A 21,377-nucleotide genomic window follows, 5' to 3' on the forward strand; every position below is an offset into this window, starting at 1 on the left:
TATGATTTATTTGGTGATGGATTATGTGATCATGGATATGTTAGCAGGTGTTATTTGATGATGTCATGATTGTATGTGCACAGGAGTGTATCTGTGCGTGGCGGGCCCCGCCCGACCTGTCGTGTGCGCCGCACATGCCGTGTGGGCGCGTGTGCGTGCACGTGCCCGTGCCGGGCGAGGGCGTTACAATAGAGGTGGTGGCGACAAGTTCCAAGGACAGCGACAGGCCAGCATCGGCAATAGGGAGAGAAAGATAGAGAGTGTGAGAGAAAGGTGAGTGAGAAAGGGAGACGGAGAGAGAGAGACCGAAAGAGAGAAATTTAGAGAGAAAGGGAGATGCGGTGGGAGGTGCAGCAGTGAGGCCACCGCGACAAGCTGACCGCAACCAGTTGGACACGGTAGTGGCGGTTGAGGGCGCATGGTGCCCTCAGCGTGCCCGACGATGCATGGCATGAGGCCTATCACACCGTGGCCAGCCACGTCGTAACATGTACATTTAAAAATTTTCTTTTCTTATCTTTTTAAATATTAATTTAAATATTTTATTATCATTAAATATTAATTTATTAATTATCATTATAATATTATTTTATTTTATTATTAGGTTTGAGTTATTACAACTGGTGGCCTCAGTAAGAGCGTCGCCATTTGACGTGAGCTTCGCGAGATAGAGCATAGGAGAGTAAAGAGAGAACTAACTAGTAAAAGCTAAATTAGAGTAATTTTCATTATCCTTCTCGGATCCTTACCATACCTTATATAGTGGCTACCCATGACTTAAGTGACTTGTCCTCCAAGTAAAACTGAAATAGATTAGACCCAATCCAACTAGCACTAAGTGGTGACATACATGACTCGACCAAACCAAATATCTCATGACTCAACCCAGCCCAATGCAGAAAATAATAATGCAGGAAATAAAATAACTCGATCTAACTAACTAGAGCCAGGTCGAGTCAAAACATAATTTGTTTTGTTTGTTTGAAAGGAGGTATATATTTAACACTTATAAACTTTTTTCCCCTAAATTATCATGAACTTTATGCACTTTTGTTAAAAGATTTGTAATTATATTCCTACTTATAATTTCTGGCTGATGAATATTAGTGTTTTGTTATTTGTTTGGTGGACAAGTAGTGTATATTCAATGGTTCTAAGTCATATGTAAATTATCACGATTATACATTTATACTCTATTTTTCTCTAGCAACGCACACCTATTCACCTCTCTGTGTAGTAGTGGCTTCGCAAGTATTGCATAACTATTAGCAAAGCATTGCATATAACAACCTAGCCGTAAAAAAAAGAGAAAAAATATTAGGCACGATGTGATCGGCTTTGTGTGCATCGCTGATGCAACCAATCGGTTGCAGCCAACTGGCTACGACAACCTCGCCGCTGCCGGCTCTCCCACCGCCTCTCTCTACTTATTTCTCCCTTCTCTCTTTTTTAGTCTCCCTCTCTCACTCTTACGGGCGCTAGCTTGCCGTTAGGTGAGCTCCTCCTCCTCCTCCTCTCTCTCTCTCTCTCTCTCTCTCTCTCTCTCTCTCTCTATTGCGGCTTAGCTAGACTCGAGTCGCCAACAAGAGGCTGGCCGCTGGCTAGCCAATAGTGGTCGAGCCCCTTTCTATTAGCCCGGCTCCCCTCCCTTCCCTTCCATTCTCCTTCTCTTCATTTCTTCTTTTCTTCTTCTACTTCTTTCTTTCTTTTTTCCTTCTTCCTTTCTTTTTCTTCTTCTCCCTCCTCGATTCCTCTGTTTTTCCTTTCCTTTTGCTTTTAATTAGATATTTTATGTTAGTTAATGCAATTAGTTTAATTAGGGAGTTAATTATATTGATTTGTATGTGTGTATATATATATATATTCGGTTATATAATTATTAGCTAATTATAATTAGTATAATTAATGATTAATTATATTATAAACACCTAAATATACCTATTATTTACCTATAAAATTACTTTCACATAATAGATTAATACTTAGCTTCATTAATTATAGTTATGAGATTTATAGATATAGCCTAATATTCATTATAAATATATAGCTAGTATGTAATTCTATCATTAATTTATACTATTTTGTATAGAAATGAGATAATAGGCTTCTTATTTATTTATTTATTTCTTATATGATATAATTAAGTAAAGACTATGTAGTTTCTAATTCATTAAGAAACAGTAAGAATCTTAAATTAGTTGTAATTATATTTTTGACTACCTTATATTTTTTAGGGAACTTTGCATATATCACCCTAGATTTTAATAAAATTATGGTTTACATCTTATATTTTCACTATTTGTAAATTGAGCTATATATTAGAACACCTTGAGTTAGATTTGATCTAACACATTAGGTTAGATTTGAACTAATACCGTTTGATAAAAATATTTTGTTAAATTATTTTTAAATAACTAAAATATCCTCAAATTTATTAGGTAAGTATAATTTAGCTGAGGGTATTTTTATAATTTTTTTAGTATAGTTAACTTAACCTGGGGATTTGGTTAAGTTTAACTAATAGATCTATCAGATATTAACGGCAGGGTGCTTTCTACACGTATTCGCTAAATTATATAGTTTGATTTGCAAAATAGTTGTAAGGTGTAAACCACAATTTCATTAAACTGTAGGGTGTTATATGCAAATTTCTCATAGTTTTATTTATAATTAGACATATTAGCCATTTATTTTATAATTACATATTTAGAATATTTTTATAAAAAGGAAAGCGTAACCCTTTTTAATCATATTTCGTCACTAGCATTTTAATAATAAAAGGATATATTTATAGTATTAGAATTATATCCACAATATAGATCTATTTATTATTAAATATAGAGAAGTTTGTATAAAACATCATGCTTTATAACGTAATTGTGGTTTATACCTTATATTTTCACTATTTACAAATCAAACACTATGATTTAGCAAATATGTGCAAAAAATACTCTAGGTTAAATTTGAATTAACACCATGAGAATATTCCATTAAGTAGATATATTTTATTTTTAAAATGACTAAAATGCTGCTATTTCTAAAATGACTTAAATGCCCCTTAGTATGACTTGGTTGATGGTATTTTCGTACTCTTCTTAGTATAGTTAACTAAACTCAAATATTTGAAGTTCAACTAACTAATCTAACGGTAAGGTATTTTCTATACATATTCACTAAATCATAGGGTTGATTTGCATATAGTAAAAGTATAAAGTGTAAACTATGATTTCATTAAAAGATACAATGTTATATGCAAATTTCTCTTAAATATAAAGGGAATAATTTTAAATCTAATAAATCATCGTATTTTTACATGAATGGATTCTAAAAAAAATAACTAACTTTATGTTACCTAAATATTTTCAGATCCCGAACTCCTTATTTAGGACCTCAATAATCTTACTAGTGATGAGTTGATAATTGATTCACGGATGAGATGAATAATTGGTTTCTCTCTTCTAAACAAATAGTAAGTAGTCTTATCTCGTAAAATGTTTTCCCATATTATGATTATATGTATGCATTTTGTTTTGGCCTCCAACAAGATTAAATAATTTTATTTAAAATGATTATAGTCAAGTATATTTTATCATTCATTTAATTAGATTGATCTTGGATATATATATGCTGTTAATATATAGAGATGATTGGAGATAACTAATTATATTGTTATGACTTTATGTCGAAATGATTTCTCTAGCATGAGTATACATATAATAGATTAGCATAAGTATTTATATGATAGATGTATGATTAGAGATTGCATCGCATCATATTTCTTTTGACTACCTTATAACTTAAATTCCTAATGTATGACTTGTTACAGTACTGGATAAATTACATAAGATCTACAATTTAAAAGGAAAACATAAAGTTTGATTGATACGATAGTTAATAAAAAGCGTAAGGATACATGAGTGGGCACGAGGGTAAGGACACATTTAGTAGATAATTGATTGCTCGATATATTGGTGATTCTATAGCCTTATATCCAAGGTGGTTAGTCTATGTGCACAGTAGATATTTGGACACATGTTGTTTGCTAGGGCATATATGATGAGTTATCATCACTTGGTTTTTATTAATTAGAAGGGGTGTTCGGTCTAAATAGATGTTGATATACTCTTTGTGAATGTCAACGTATGATTATGACTAAGATACCTTTAGCGGATGGCGGGGTATGCTTTTAGTCTTTGGGCATGATGATGAGATTGGATATCGAATATTGATTGTATATAGTGGTCTAGTATGATGATGTTATTTAGAGATGACATTGATGATTGAGAAATGTATATGATTCCATTATCATTTGATATATATGATATTCGATCGGTCACATACTTTATTATGTTATATTTGATATCATAGAATAGTTATAGTCGATATACATTATATGTGTTTTATTTAAGAGAACTATGATGATAGTATGACTGGAGATTTATTTATACATTGTTAAGAATTTAATATTTGATCAGTCATGACATGATATTTATCATATTTTTGTATAATATTAATGATACATTTATATACTCATTCATAATATGATACTCTTTTTTTATTTATATTATCCAATACATGATTTACTATCTGTTTGACATCACTGATTCGAGATAAGGTCTAGTCACTGAGCCTTTAGATCACGACTTTTTTATTTCTTTTCTAACCTCTTAAATATATGGTATGCGATAACAACTTGAGATATCTTGAGAATATACTTTAGAGCATAGATGAAGTGAGCTATAGATATGAGATAATATAGAAGATAGTTTATATAGATATTGAGTTGTACTTTTATTGGATATTTGTACTCTATTATATTAGACGATGAATTGTATAATGCATGTCGGATTATATTGTACTTGTCTATCAGTAGTTTTAGTTATATCTTAATGGTTTATCGTAGCATGTGAGGGTCCTATTAGATTATATAGCCGCCTGGTATTATTGTTATTGATATAAATATTGATATGTTAATATATTTAATTTAATGATGACATAATTTATTTTGTGATAAATTATGTGAGCGCATGTGTATATCTAAATCTGTGTGCATCACGCGTGCCGTGTGCGCGCGTGGGTGTGCATGTGCTCGTGCTAAGCAAGAGTGTTACGGCACACCTAGAAACAAACTCTCAAGCATTACATTGCTACCTCTAAAGCATTGCATACCTAACAACGAGCTTTCAAGCATTACACACCTAGATGATCTCCGGAGTATTGCCACCTATACAAATCATTAGCATATAATGTTTTGTAGTCCATTAATCCCATCACTTTACTTTGATTTAATACTTTATATTAAATCAAGAGATATTTCAGTAATTTTATAAATGACAAAACAATAATAAAGACCTAAAAGTTTCCGGAATAGTAATTCCTATTGAGCTTCCTAAATAAGCATAGGGATGCCCAGCGCCTCTGATGTATTACACATTTATCCCCGTCACGTATCGTACGCGCAACAAAAGTCGGTAGCACTGCTTTGCGATTCGTGCTTATTCTTCATCGTCCTCATCCTCATCCTCGGCTGGGATAGTTGAGCTGCCTCCGTTGGAAACCCTACCATTAAAAAACAGAAAGCCCCAAAGGGAAACCCGTCCGACCCAAAACCCTCTTCAAATCCAACCTCTTACCTCATCTCCCCTCCTCGATTCGATTCACCGCGGTCCTCCGTCTCCCGAAAAGGTCAGATCTTTCTCCGATTTCCTCACTTTGTAATGTTTCCTTTTGCGCAATATGGAAATCTTAAGCTGTTTCGATCAACCTCGTGACTCTAATCTTTCGTATATCGAGTTGATAAGAACTTTCTTTATATCGATTAAAGGAACAACTGGTCGTAGAATTTTAAGTGAAAAGAAGCGCTTCTGATAGGGGGTTATAAATTGGTCGGAAGCAGGACATGTATCCCTCGAAGGGGAGCAACCCATACGGGCAGCAGCCCTATGGTGCGCAGCAGGCGTATGGGCAGATGGTAAGCTTGCAATTTTTGTTTCTGCGTTGCCGTAGAAAACTTTTCATCTGATGAACAAATGAATAACTTGCTAAACCATCGTAAATCTACTTTGATCGATTTCTTGTTACCTTTTGCAGCCCGGCAGTGCTTATGCTGTTGGTGGCATGGATTCAGGGCCTCAACATGCCCTTGCGTCTCGGCAGTCTTCAATGATGGGTCTTGGTTCTGCTCAAGAATCAGATATCAGTGGATATAGGAGCCATCCTTCGCAAGCGTCCCAATATGGAGGGCCATATGCTAATATTTATGGATCTTCATCCTTGAGTAGTGCTCAACAGGTATGTTCCATTGTTTCTGACTGCAGGATATTTGGATATTTTAGCTATTCAAACTGTATAATTGCTGTATGCCAATCTGTAAGTCACTGGTTAAGTTAATCTTCCAATTGTCGTTTATTGAGAAACTATTAAGTATACGGTCTCGAATTTGCAAGTGCAGTATTTTGTTCTAATTGTAATATATTATTATTATTTCTCAAGACTGGATTTTACTATTCTTGCACAACCAATGTAAATAATGACACAGGATGACCTAGGAATTTTTTTATGTTTGTTAGAAATATCAAATCATCATTGATGAATGCTATTCACTATTGGTTCCTGGTTTGTTAATTATTATGTTTGTAGTCAATATTGTGATAACTATTCTTCATTTTTGGGCTTTCTTGATCTTTGGCCCTTGACGAATGAGTAAGGGCCAGTTTGGTTCCATGAAAAAAGAACATACTTAAAATATGTATCCTAAGATTAACCGCCTATTAAGTCACCATTTGGTTGATATGGTGATAAGGTGTAGTGAACTAGTAATTAATGGAATGCCACTTTTAGAGGTGAAATTCTATTGTTATCCTCTTAGAGAAAATAGATAGGAGAAAAGGTAAAGGACTGCGATGTCCTTCAGTTTCAATTTCTTAGAGTTGGTTCTTATCAAATCCCCCTCTAAGGGTGTGGTTTGATCATAGTCTGCACCATTTTGGATCTAGGTGGCATTTGGCTGAAACTGTGATTAGAGGGATAAACCCCATGTTTTGGAACTAATTAGGCTCTAAAATTTCCATAGCCCTTAGTAGATACATATCACTAAAATCATTTGGAACATTGTTTTTCATTATTTACTTATTTAAGAATGCATAAGATATAGCCTTCCACTACACAAGATATAGCCTTCCATCTCCCGCTCAAAAACCCTAGCCGGAAACCCTAAATGAGACCTCATCGTCATGTAAGCTCTTATTCCTCTCTTAATGGAATTCTAAGCTTGTTTGTTGATCAGGTAATGGCCTGATCCGATAAGAGATTGTGTAATGCGATGAGGATTGTGCAGATCCTCGTCGTTGTTGCCAATGCCATTGGCTCCTCGTCATTAAGCAACGGTGAACGCTCAGGGCGCCTAGCCTAAAAGAGCATGCTTGAGGTCCCCGCAGTCGCGGCGTGTCGTGGAGAGGGTGTTTGGTTAGGCATGTTTGACACGGTCGAGAAGGCGGCCACCGCGTAAGACCGTGCCACCATGGGCATGAGGGGCGTGAAGGTTGTCACTAACTTTCGTAGCGATAACCCGATGGCCATGGCGAAGCACTCCGATGAGGGCAAGTTCAGTGGTGAGACCTTGTTGATGTCGGTGTTGGGCTTTGATGTCGGAGAAATGCTCCGATACTAAAGCTGATGCAGGGCAAACTCCTTGATTGCAGATTTGAGAAGAAACGTAATAAAAGTAGCTAACCCAAGGAATCCACTAACCAGGGTATTGAAATCTATCAACGAAATACCCAATATATCAAAACTCTTCAAAAATTTATTAATTGAAAAGAGAGGACTACAAGCCTTTATATATGCAAAGTAAAGCAGAAGACAAAAATAGCCTAATAAGCAAAAATGATAAAAATAGTTCTGCAAGGCTAGTCAAAACCCTCATTAGAGAGTCATATGTGCAACTCTCTTGTGCCTATGAGAGTAAATGTGACGAATAGTGGTGTCTACACCAATTAGGCTCTAAAATTTCTCTAACCCTTAGTAGTTATGTATCACTAAATCATTTGAAACATTGTTTTTCATCATTTACTTATTTAAGAATGCATAAGATATAGCCTTCCACTTCTGACTGCACCTCTAGTATTTGCAAATGCGTCTGAGAAGAGTTTCTATTGTTTATACCTAACTGTGACAAGTTGTAAGGTAATCATACTATCATGTAATTGTCTAGCACATTATACTATGATTGTCCTCCCTTACGTCCTTTTTGCTTCTGTTTTGCTTTTGCTAGTTTTCCTAATTTTGTCTTGACTTCTACAAGCTATATAATGGCCATAATCTTGTTAAATTCTTGAAGGAAAGATGACAAATTGACACAGCAATATCCTAAATCTATGGTCCATATTGATCTATTGGATCAATAAAATTGTGCTATTATTAGTATTTTTCTTTTTACCTCACAATGTGAATGTAGAAGCTCCATGTAAGTAGGGGCCTAAAACGAGCTGATGAGCTTTTTTGACTCTTCAACATGTAGGGGCATGCATGGGTTGGGAGTCGAACTTTGAACAAGGAAGTGAATTTTAGGACCTGTGTTTGGCCTCTAAACCTATTTTGTAGCCTTGACTTGACCCTGGTTTTAATTGATCTAGGTTTGAGATTTGGATTAAGGCTAGCCTAAGTGGTTAGGCTCGGGTGTGCCTCTTTACACCCTTGTTTTATTATTTCCATATCTTTTAATTGTAGCTTGAAAATCAAATCTCTTTGCAACTAATGATATTGAGCAACATGTTGTCAAAGATGATTCATTTCAGTTCCTTGGCTTCATTTTATAGAGGCTCGCAATAGTGATTCTTATATTATAGTTTTAATTCTACAATTCCACTCACATGCATGTTATTGGATTTCAATGGAGTCATGATAATATGGGGTTATGGTATTATTGCAATAGAGGCAATTGCAAAATGGAAACTAAATATATTATTATCATTGTAGGATGAGTCCAAGGGTAGAAGGTAATCCAAAATTAATACACATGTTTCATGTGTTCTATTTGATTCTTTTGTCTTATTTGGCAATTCTCAACGTTGTTCGCCATTCTTATCTTTTCTTCTTTATTTATGTTATCACTTATCAATGCTTGTTCTCTGGTTACATGAGCCAATTCTTCACTAGTAGATAAACCTACTAGCTACTCAATATTTTGGCAGCACATCCTGGAGGGTTTATGTCAAGTGATGGTTGCAACTGCTGAAATATGTTATTCTTCTCATAGCCCTTCTTAAGTTTAAGTTTTTTTGCCGGCCAAAACCCTATCATTGGAAATAGGGTTCGATGACATGAAAGGGAATTTCCAGAATAGTTTTGATAACCATGGACAGTTTCTACATGGAAGAGAGCAAGATGTCGACTTTTATGATGGTCACTAAGTTATCATGAGTAGGGCTGACACTATCTAACTTGGTGTCTCTGTTTTTGCCGCCTGCTCCTCTGCCTACTTCTCTTGTCTTCTCACTTCCCTTCCATTCTTCTCTTCTATTGATTAACTCATCCTTTCTCATCTCTCCCTTTCATTTCCTTTTGTGGCTGAAATACCCTTTGTTCTAAAAAAATATGTCTACCGTTACTATACCTATGCTACTTCTTTCTCAAGCCATTTTTAAATTTCCTCAAGTCTGCGTGACCCACATAATCCTTCAGTCCTATCAAATGAATTAACAGCTCACAAGGAGCTGATGACTGTTGTAACAATCTCACATTCAGCAGAGAAAAAGAAATATTATGCATCTAAAATCCATAGAGCAGAAGAATGAGAGAAACAGAAAATGATTCAGTGATAAAGATTGAACTCTTCATGTGCTTGAGTGGCTATATGGGGAAAAAAATGGACAGCAGATACTGGTAAGCAGTGTGTAATAGAAATATGCTGTTGTATTTCTGTATCACCCACCAACAAATTCATGGAGTACTGACAGTAGGGTCTCTATATGATTTCTTCATTCGAGCTATCTCAAAAATTCCCAAATAAAGTCTGCTCATATTTATAGATTATGATTTAAATGTCCTAGAGAGTTACTATCAAGGAGATGATACTATATAACAAATATTCCATAGATTATATTCTATTTTCCATTTATCTTGGTTGATTATCTAGTTGTTACATGTGGGATTTCCTTAGCTCTATAGCAACTCCTTGAGTTCTCTTGCAATTGGTTTGTAGTTTTCTATGTTCTGATAGACATATTATAATTGAATGGCTTCATTTATGTTGCTGTATGTTCTTTTGACCTTGTTGTTTCTCCAGCGTCTGAATTTGTGGAACATATGCTAGACAGTGTTATAAATTATTAGTTCTGCATTACTGCATCGTCCCTAAATAACATTTATTCTAATACAGGTTGCGGGAGTTAGTGGTAAAGGACCAATTTCAACCAGCTTGACTGGTCGAACAACTTATCCGTCAGCGCTGCCTGAGCCATCTAAATTTTCATCTGGAGCATTGGGCTCTAATTTGGGGATGACTAATGATGACTATGTTTCAGCATCAAATCGTGGATTTAGCCAAAAAGCTGAGCAGTATTCTTCATTGACAAATATGGACTATGCCTCATTGGATAGGAGGAATTATGGTGAAAATCAGGGTAGTTATACAGGTAGGGACTTTCAGAGTGATACCGGTAGGAGATACCCAGATTCAGTTTCTCTAAGCCATCAACATCAGGTGTGCCAACTGATATTTTTTTTCTAGTTATTTTTGTTACCTTACTTTGATTATTTATCTATCCTGGACTTTTAGTAAAATCTGATTCTTTTTCTTGGTTATTGATGCAGTCTGAATTTCATGATCACATGGACCAGGTACTAGAATTACTTTTCTGTACTTGTTATTGTCATCATATAGTCAGAAATGTTGATCACCCTTGTGGAATTTTTACTAGACGTCACTGCTTCGCCAACAACAAATATTGAAAGCTCAGTCATTGCAGTCTGGTTCAGATATGAGGTAGTTTATCATCTATTTTCTTCGCATTAGATTACTGTGTCTACTAGACTGCAAATTATTCCGTATAGTTCCATGTCAAAAGTTCTTATAACCAAATGAATGGTTTATCATGCGCATTCCTTTGAAATTTTTCCTCAGTTTTTGGGTTTTGGTGGTGAATTTGTCTCAATGCCTGTTATAGGTAATCTACTAAATATTAATCACTCAGTAATGACAGTTCCATGCTTTCCTCTGTTAGAAGTTACAACTATTGCACTGAGTAGAATGTACATTTCTGGCAGACAAGCCGACTACTTTGCAGCAAGGGCTGCTCCAACCCATCATGGGTCTCAAGATACTAGCTCATATGGTGGACGATTGGATGCTGATCCTCGTAGCTTATCCATTCTTGGTAGCGCTCCATATGGCGGACAACATGCAGCTTCCTTGTTAGGGGGAGCTCCGAGGAGAAATGTTGATGACCTTGTATATGCACAGGGGTCATCTAGTGCTAGTTATGGGGTGGGTTTACCTCCTGGTCGTGATTATGGTGCAGGAAAAGGTCTTCATGGCCCAACCATTGAGTCTAATTATCAAGGAAGTGTTATGTCACGTGGACATCCAGGCTTTGGTGTCTCGATGGATGATGAAAGGAAGGATGACAGAACTGCCTATCGTCGAGAACTTGAGATAAGAGATGAGGAGCGTCGTAGGGAGCTAATGCGGGAGAGAGAGAAAGAACGAGAAAGGGAGGAGCGCCAACGTGAAAGAGAAAGAGAACGTGAAAGAGAACGCCTTCGTGTACGCCGCGAGAAGGAGAGAGAACGGGATCGTAAGCGAGGACCTGATTCTAGGCGGGAAAGGACTCCACCAAGAGCAACTAGAGAACGCAGAGGTTCTTCTTCTATAAGGGATGAGAAACCTTTGCGTCGAGTTTCTCCACGACGGGATGCTGTGCATAGGTTGACCTCCATGTTTCCTTGTGCCCACTATGGCTTCAAATAGGTTGCTGCTTCACTTGGTGAAGCATTCTGAACTAACTATTTATTCTGTTGTCCTGAAGGCACCATTCCCCTGTCAAAGAGAAAAAGAGAGAATATATCTGCAAGGTAAAAAAAGTCATAGGTTTTCTGATCAGTGTTGACGTAGACTGGATAACTCGCAACTTTTTGTTGCTGTCCCGTTACCATAGATTCTTCTGTTCTATTAATGTTCTTGAAGTCTCTCAGCTGCTCTCATGTCTGCTTGTCACAGCTTGATAAACAATTTTGTTCATGACACTATCCGGATATGACCTTGAACTTTCTTGGCTTATCGTCCAAGTTTACTGTTCACAGATTGTTGCCTCTTTTCATCTTCTCATTTCTAGCTCAATTCTTGCAGTGTCTTTTAATTCTGACAGACCGTTTCTCAATTCTAGTTCAGAAATATTCTCTATCAATCTCATCCTTTTGGAGGTCTTTTGGAATTTGAGTATATTCTCATTTTTCCTAGTGTTGGAAAAGGCTCATGTGATATTATTCTAGTTTATTTCTTTGTAGCATGCTTATTTATTTCAATGTGATGTTCTTTCTTTGTTCGATGTGCTTTAATTTTGCTTATTTTCTGCCACTTTGTACATCTATTTGCAATCACTAGCTGCTGCAGATAAGTTTGCTGAGTTTAAGAAACATTATCGCAATGGCTTTTAGTTATTGCATATATTGATTAAAGTGGTCTTGGCAGGTCTTCCCATTCCGCTTGGTGGATGTTGAAAGGGATTACCTATCTTTGAGCAAGCGATATCCCAAGCTAACAATAGCTTCAGATTTTTGCAAGGTGCATTCATATTCGATTAAAGTGATAGTACTCTTCTTTTGTTAATTGTCAAACTCTATGCTTTTCTGTGGTATGTACTCCAATTGCGATCTCATGACTAAAGCTTTTTATCTTAACTAGTTAATAATTAGTAAGATTGCTTCACTAGTCACACAAATTGATAAATTGTTAAAATTGCATCACTAATCTTATTGGTAAACTTCATCACTTATTTTTGACATTTAACTTAACTTTGGACCCTAATTATTTCTAGGTTATTTTCAACTGGCCAAAGGAAAGGTTAAGTCTTTCGCTTCATACTCCTGTGAGGTATATATATATATATATTTGCTTACTTTTTCTCTTTTAACTAGTTGGTTATTGTATGGGGGATTATTGATGGCATTTGCTTCAGTTTATTATTTATATCTTCTAGCACATCTTAGTGTCTTCAATGTCTGTGGCTCACAATTCTTACATGGAGCAGCTTTGAGCATGGTTTTGTAGAAGCAGTTGAGAAAGCTGATGAAAAAGGAGTAGTTTGCTCTGATGGATCACTAAGAGCCAAGGGTGGAGATACAGTTTGGAATGCTAAGGTATGAAGTAGATACTTAACACTTATTTATGTAATTTGTGGACATTTTGTAGCTCGAATGAATTAAACATTCTTTATAGCATATCTTTGACTCATATATTGTTTGCTCAACTGCTCTTCGTGGTCTTATATTCAGTTCTATCATTGCCACCAAAAAGCATTTTTAATTGTGCTGTATTTAGTTGTCTGTGCTGCCAGTATTCATCACACAAGTACATGAAGTTACAAGTGTGAGTTTTTCCAAGCATTTATGATTTCTGTTGCCTGTTTGTTGAAGTTGTACCACCTAATGTGCTGTATTTCTTGACCTACTATTGGCCAAACTACCTGGGCTGACCAGCGACTACTAGCCATTCCGGCTTCGTGGAGGCAAGTTGCAGCGGTTGGCTGTTAACTGACTGATCGTAGGTTCGAATCCATGAAACCTTTGCATGCCTCCGTTATCTTTTGGGAGGCCTACGCCCCATAGAAAGAATGGATCCGTAGGGTCCCAAATGAATTGGCTTATTCAAAAAAAGCCCGTATCCATAATTATGATCTTATATATGGACAATTCCTCAATATCTTGTGGTCAACCAGCTGTAAGAAGCCTTTACTTGAGGAGGTGCTACCGGGGCAGATTTGGATTCCTATATATCCACTCATGTGGTACTTCATCAGGATCCCATGATCCTGAACTGATCTTGCTTGGGATTGCAAATCCCTCGTGGTATTTGGTTTGGTATTGCTACCGCACATGACTTTGAGAGTCTGCTTCTCTTTGTTCTTTCGAACATTTCCTCTGGCTACTAAGATATTTCAGTTCGCCGGGTTGTTTGTAGGCTGAGTAGCAGGAGCAACTTTTAATTTGTTATGAGCCAAACGATAGATTCAAGCGAGATATAAAAACATATCTCTGTGGCATCTGAACAACCAGAGTATTCACTACGTCAAACAATTTCCATTAATGAAACCATGTAAATCCATCGGATAATAAAAAATGTTGTATATTTGAAGCAGGTTGACCTCTTGAATACTGGTAATAATATCAGCAAAAGAACGTTCTCCCATGCTTCCAGAATTGACCTAAGAAGACATGATCCTAGGCAGACTTGACATGTCCCCCCTCGTCCGGAGTTGCAACTACAACTATTTATTGCAAAGAATTCTGATCATATAGATAAATGCTTAATAACCAATTTGTGTCCATATTTTACTGGGAGTACATACAGCAGCTACTCCTCCGATGCAGAAATAATTATGCATCATTCAAATACCTTCCAGGATAAATTCCCCTGCAGCTAAGTTGAATAATTAAGAACTTTAGTTTACTACGGATTTTGATAACTGGAGGAGTTTGTTGGTTATTAGTTTATTTTATATAATTACTAAGCCATCTCTGGCGATGAATCAACAATTCGAAGTGCTTTTCTTGCGATTCATATGGCGGGAATCATTGGTTCAAATCCAATAGTAGGTAGAACTTATTAGATACCAAAATCAACCCCTGAACTTAGAAAGTCTTGTTTCCCTAGTAGACCAATTCATTAAACATCCGCAAATCAGTCCTTCCTGGGTCTCCATAGTATGATTGCACAATACATCTCTTAACTCTTAGTTCAATTTGTCATTCTACATTCTAATGGATTCTATTTAAAAGTTCATCCGAAAATAATATCAATATGCTACAAGCTGCAATGGCTATTTTTCACATTATTTCTGATTTTGAGATTTTTTGTTGCATATTAAAGTCAATGGCATTATGAAGTCAGGCCTATCAATTTTTTTAGGTAACAAGTGTTTTATATAAGCAGGTAATCTTGGTTAGTGGTGCTAGCATTGATGCATTGGATGGCCTGTGTTCTGAGAAAAGCACCAGTGAACGGATAATGCACTTCAACAATATTCTGAAGTTTGCTGTTCTCAGGAAGGATCGTTCTTTCATGGCAATTGGAGGCCCATGGAATGTGGCAATTGATGGTGGAGATCCTTTGGCTAATGATTCTTGCTTGATTCAAACAGCTGTCAGGTATGTGCTGCTTATGGTATTGTGTACTGCAATCAATAATTTGTTTCTTGAATTTAAAGTTTTTTTTTGTTGCATAGACATGTCAAGGATCTCACTCAACTTGATCTACATAACTGCCAGCACTGGAATCGTTTTCTTGAGGTATGCCCCCCTTTTCTTTCTCAAGAATATTAGTATGTGCAGCTCATATTAATATTCGATAGAAGATAATTCATTGTATTACTAGTGCCTGGTTGGTGGTTCTGCAATATATATTGACAATGCCCATTCCATCATTATATGTAGTTTTGCAGACCTAAATCCCGTTCATGTCCTTTTTTTGCCTGTCCTATTACTCTACACTATGTGTTCTGTAGAAAATGACAGAACATATACCATTGTCTTTTTAACTGCTTCAGTCTTCCTCATAAAGCCCACTGATATACTGATGTTTGTTTCTTGTTGTAGGCCTCCTTTTTTTTCTCCCTATAATCTTAGCTTCTTTCTAGTATATGCATCTAATTTCTGATGGAAGCTACTTCATCGAATTACAGTGGTTCCCACAATATATTCTGACAGTGCAGACTCCATTGTTGTACTGTAGTACTTTTCCCTGCAGAGCTCCTAAATCTTATTCATGTCATTCCCCTGCATAATGTGAGCTGTAAACATATATCTTTGTTTTTGCTTCATCTTCCTCATACATTGTCAAATGGTTGTAACTTGCTAGTCCCTCATATTAACAGGTGCCTCAGTTTCTAAAATAAGTCACTGAAGGCCATGAATTTGTAATGTTGCAAAAGATCATTACTTTATGCCTTCATGGTAGTAAACACTATTTTGTTTCCTCTTGCTGTAAACCATTAGAAGCAAGGTTCTGGGTTGGACGAAATGGGGGGTAAAACAAGAACAATGCAGCGAGGATGTGGCTCGGTGATAGCCTTCATTTAGTGGTCAACAACAAAAAAAAATATTGCTACACTAGAAGCATGGGGTTTTTTTTTTCCCTAAGTTGACGTTCTCTGCTTTTCCAGGGCCAGAATTTGGTTTCTGGTTAGCTTAATGGTTGAAATTTTTTCTGAGTATTTTATTATTTTGGCAGCTGCACTATGATAGAGTTGGCAAGGATGGACTCTTTAGTCATCGAGAAATCACCGTGTTATTTCTGCCTGATCTATCGGAATGCCTCCCTTCAATAGAACTATGGAGAAGTCAATGGCTTGCACATAAGAAGGAGATGGCAGAAAGAGAACAACGACAGACCATGAAGCATGAGAAGGTTTGTTGTTCATTATTGTTTCTGAAATTACCTATACTACTAAACAGCTTTGATCTGCTTAATTTTGGATTGACACATTGAATGTCATTCTATCTCTCCTTTCGTCTCAGAAACCAGGTGAAAGCAAGGATACTCTGCGAGGTACTGGGAAGTTTTGGTTTTCCTAGTTTCAATTCTGCAGCTATTGTGGCATTCTTTTTCTTTCTTTAGTTATTATTGTGAAGGTTATATTATTTTGTTAACATCTTCAGGGGACCAGAGCCATAACAAAACTTTGAAAGCTGATTCTGTTAAAAGTTACAAATCCGATGACAATATAGTCAAAGTTGACAAGATTTCCCCAAATACAGATGACCTGGACAAATGTGGCACTAATGGATCTAATGAAGATGCTGCTGAGCATGAAGGAAGAAGGCCTTCATTGGATGAAAAACAAACTGAGCTGAAGAATGAGGAATTTGTTGATTCCGGGGGAAAAACAAATGAAATTATAGTTCAAGATGACACCCCTGTTGACCCAGCCATTGAGAATAAAAAGCCTATGAAGAAGAAAATCGTGAAAAAAGTTGTGAAAGGAAAGGTAGTTCGCAAAAAAGAAACTACTGAAACTGCAGAAGAGGCAATTGCCAAGAACAATCAACTGATGGAGGTCAAGGAAGGAGATAAACATGGTAAGGAGGAAGAGGCTACCCAGGAAGATCATAATTCGACCATCTCATTAAGTGTTAGAACTTTTGTGCGGAAGAAAATTGTTAAAAAGGTTCCTGTGAATAAATCAGCTCAGGAGGATAAGTCCGTCAAAGCTAAGGTTGAGAATGAACCTGAAGAAATGGATGTTCAACATGACAAATGGAAGGTTGAGAAAGAACAGGATGGGTCCAGCATTTTGCAGGAGTCAGGAGGTAAGACAACAGGAAAGAAGAAAGTCATTAGAAGGGTGATTAAAAGAAAGGTTTCTTCTAAAGAGAAGGATTTCAATGCAGCTAATGATATTGATGAAGCAAGCAAAGAAGGCCTAAAGGATCACCTTGAAAAGAAGGATGAAGATACAATCAGCAGTAGAAGCCCCCAAAATAAGATCACAGAGTCTAAAGAAATGCCTCTTGAGAAAGATAACTCAGTTGAAAAGAAAATGAAGGAAGAAAAAGGTGACACAAAGGAGAGTGTATCATCAAATGACAATTTAAAGGCTGTTAAAGGAGGCTCGAAGGGTAGCAATGAGGAACTCCCAAATCCAAAGGACACTAAGAAAGATGGCCAAGATGATATAGGCAGAATAGATGAGAAAGTGAAAAGAAGCACTGAAGAAAAGCTGGAGCCAAAACAGAGCTCACATAAAGAAGTGAAGGGAAAGACAAAGGCTGAAGAACCTCCTAAACACCCAGGATTGGTTCTGCAGACCAAGAGAAGCAACGAAACTAAAGTATGTTCACTAGAATTTAGATCTCTTATTTGTCATCTTAAAGAATACTTTATTGTACTTATTTTATTTGAATTTTATCATTTTTATGGAACGAAATTTTGCAGATTCGTTCTGTGACCCTCTCGTTGGATGCCCTCCTTGATTATAATGACAAGGACATAGAAGAGTCAACATTTGAGGTTTGCCTTCTTTGTTGTACCTAATAGGCATCATAACTTTGATGAAAATGTTTTTCTAATCTGGCCTTTGTTATTTTTGATCATTTGGCTAATACTGTATCTAGTAATTTACTTATCAGCTCTGATACCAAATACTGTGATGGAATTTGGAAAAAAAATATTTCTTTATAGTGGAAAAGCTGTTTCCTGAAATGATTCTTAGTACAGCGACACCGGAATAAAGTTGTTAATTTATTTATCTTTCTTAAAATAAGTTAGTTATAGTATATCTGATGACATTTCATTGTTCTTTTGTGTTTCTTGATAGCTTTCACTATTTGCTGAGTCATTCAATGAAATGCTTCAGTACCAAATGGGATGTCGTCTATTGGCTTTTCTGGAGGTATATTTTGGAACTTCTATCTCGTTAGATTGTTTTGGTTTCTTGGTTGGTGTTGAAAGTTATTGATATGCATTTCTATTTTTCAGAGATTGCGAAAAAGATATCTTATTAGAAGAAATCAACGGAAAAGAGAAAGAGATGAAAAATCTGAGAAAGGCAATGAGAAGCTCTCAGAAAAACGCCAGAAGACCAATGGATGTCCAACTGAAGACATTTCTGTGAAATTTGAGAAGGAAGATGTATCTAACAAAAGCACCGGAGAGAGTGCAGGTGTAGATGATTCCGCTTATACCTTTGATGAACCTAAATTGGAAAACAAAACTGAGGACGAGATCGAGTACGAAGATGATCCGGAGGAAATTCTTGAGGAGGATCAAGATATGGATGCTGCTGCTGCTTCAAATGATGGTGATCAGGAGGTATATTTTCTCTTATACTTTTATTTCATTATCTGTTTCCTGTTGGTAATTGACCTTTCTGGGCTGTAAATAGGACTGATCAATGGTGAAAGTTGTGCTTGTTATTATTTTGTTTTTCTTCTTTCTGCGGCAGGATATGAATGAGGACAAGTCAGCCATTTTAGTGGAGCAGCCAGAGAAGATGACAGTAGAAGATGACAAAGAAGAGAAAGCTGCAAATGAGCTACCAAAGAATCAAACTGTTGAGCTGGATGAGAAATCTGATGCTCAGGACAAACAAGCTGCATCAGAGAAGAGGGATTCAGTAAAGGAGGATGTTGTTGACAAGGAACTATTTCAGGTATTTTTCTACCCCATCTTGTTTGTAAGTCTTTACAAGTAAAACTTCACATCCATATTCTGGATTTTGTCTCTGATATGGGCCTGCCAATTTCTGTAGGCTTTTAGGTACTTTGACAGAAATAGAGTGGGCTACATAAAGGTAAACATAAGGATGAGAATTTTCATTTTATTTTTTGAATATGTTAACTTGTTTCTCCACTAATGTAATGCTAAATTTGATGCTGCAGGTAGAAGATTTGAGGTGCATTATTCACAACTTGGGAAAATTTTTATGCCATAGGGATGTTAAGGTTTGTTATCCTACACATAAAATATTGAGTGCACTTTCTTTTTTCCTTTACAGTTTTTACTGTGTATTCCAGTATGGTTTTCTTAGATTATCTTTTATTCGACTCTTTTTCTTATAGTTAACAGAATAGATCGGGTGGTCAGACCGGTGACCCGGTGAACTAACCACCAAACTGATTCAGTTTTGTTATCAAACCGGATAAGCAATCGATTTGGTAAAAATCGACTAACCCGTCGGTTGAATCGTGAACCATGCAACTCGGCTAGTTTTTGCATAAAACTCTTAAAATAAACTACCATTAAAATTTGAACAATTTAAATGTAAAAAGACAAAAATATCATTATTTTTATTTTCAAGTATTTCTCTTAGTTAATAGTATTTTTATCTTTTTATACTAAATAACGTAACTTGAAAATAAAGGGTATCTATATAATTAACATTTGTTTCAAGGGATATACACACAATTATACTACTTTTATAGATATTTTTTATTTTTAGAATTATTTAGATCTATTTCTATATTATTTAAATATTTTTAAAAAACTAACAACCCGATCGGGTGAACTACCAGTTGAACTAATAACCTAGTGATCCGATTCTTAACCGGGTTAATGTTTGATCCAGTTCTGATAACTATGTTCTCTTATATCTGCTATAGAAATAATACAAAACTATATCTGATTGCTACCTTTTTTCTTTACCATTAATATTTCCTTGTCTAGGGTAAATAATGTTGAAATTGCCGCCATAAGGTAGTTTCATCCCAAGCACTTTGCCCTCTACATTTTAGCAGCTGCTTTTTCTCTAATTTACCATGCATTGCAAATTCAACAGCAGTATATTTGGAGAACTGATATCATGTGAATGGTCTCAGATAAAATGTTCATGTGTTCCAATGTGCCAGTACAAATCTTGATTTATAGCTTGTAATTATTTATCTGATAAATGAAGACCAAGACAATGACAACATCTCATGCTGGGTATAATAGTAATGTAATTTCCTCTTTTCTTGTAATAGGAAATGGTACAGAGTGCTCTGTTTGAAAGCAACTCCGCAAGAGATGACCGCATCTTTTACAAAAAACTCGTGAGTCTAGTGGATATCTAATCTGTCACGTCAAGCTGCTAACACTCATATTTTTCCAAGTGGCTGCCTCAAGTAGGTCGACTTTATCATAGTAAGGTATCCCTTTCAAACTTATTGATGTTCCCTGAATACAGTGCAGACTGCTTGTTCGTGGAAATTGGATTCAGAATTCTTCATGCTGTGCCTATAATATGTCTTGTTGTATCTGCACTTACTGTCGGACCACTGCCCCAGGAGAATTTGTTTGAACTGTTATTTGCACTTGGGCAGTTGTTAATGTAGTCAAATTTAAATTTATTTCGTTTTGTTTTCTTGGATTTTGTGTCTTTGTTTGATTAATTATTCTGCCTGTTCGCCGATATGGACTGCACGGTCCACATTGCTAGGGTGTCCTTGCATAAGATCCGGTAGATTTCCACTTCATGGAAGAAAAGAGAAGAATAAAATTAACATCTATTTATCTGCTTAAGTATTTAAGTTCAGCAGAACATTGATGGCACTTTCAGTGGCCACAAAGAAGCATAGCACAGGTCAGGAAGATCAAGTATTCGAAGACATTGTAGTCTTTTAATTCTGAGTTGGTACAGAAATGGAATTCAGCCTAAACATGGCTCTTCTAGATCATCTTCTCATCT

General features: G+C 36.2%; 1 protein-coding gene across 2 annotated transcripts; it reads left to right on the forward strand.

Moving 5' to 3' along the window:
- The first annotated feature begins 5,527 nt into the window (after positions 1 to 5,527).
- LOC140759923 (protein SHORT ROOT IN SALT MEDIUM 1) lies at positions 5,528 to 21,059 on the forward strand. Of its 2 annotated transcripts, none has more exons than XM_073096630.1 (23): positions 5,528 to 5,685; positions 5,825 to 5,971; positions 6,091 to 6,291; positions 10,379 to 10,702; positions 10,813 to 10,839; positions 10,920 to 10,984; positions 11,266 to 11,925; positions 12,027 to 12,072; positions 12,689 to 12,781; positions 13,035 to 13,090; positions 13,248 to 13,356; positions 15,149 to 15,363; positions 15,441 to 15,504; positions 16,445 to 16,621; positions 16,732 to 16,762; positions 16,873 to 18,044; positions 18,149 to 18,223; positions 18,531 to 18,605; positions 18,692 to 19,024; positions 19,158 to 19,364; positions 19,464 to 19,505; positions 19,594 to 19,656; positions 20,674 to 21,059. In XM_073096630.1, the coding sequence occupies exons 2-23, from the start codon at positions 5,900 to 5,902 to the stop codon at positions 20,761 to 20,763; spliced, it is 4,197 nt and encodes a 1,398-aa protein (XP_072952731.1). In that variant the 5' UTR covers positions 5,528 to 5,685; positions 5,825 to 5,899; the 3' UTR covers positions 20,764 to 21,059. The 2 variants fall into 2 exon arrangements, with proteins under 2 accessions (XP_072952731.1, XP_072952732.1); XM_073096631.1 differs by having other exon boundaries at positions 5,897 to 5,971.
- Positions 21,060 to 21,377: the final 318 nt, after the last annotated feature.

Source organism: Typha angustifolia, chromosome 5 (genome assembly GCF_048772165.1).
Source record: "Typha angustifolia cultivar Huaian chromosome 5, ASM4877216v1, whole genome shotgun sequence".
NCBI classification, from domain to species: Eukaryota; Viridiplantae; Streptophyta; class Magnoliopsida; order Poales; family Typhaceae; genus Typha; species Typha angustifolia.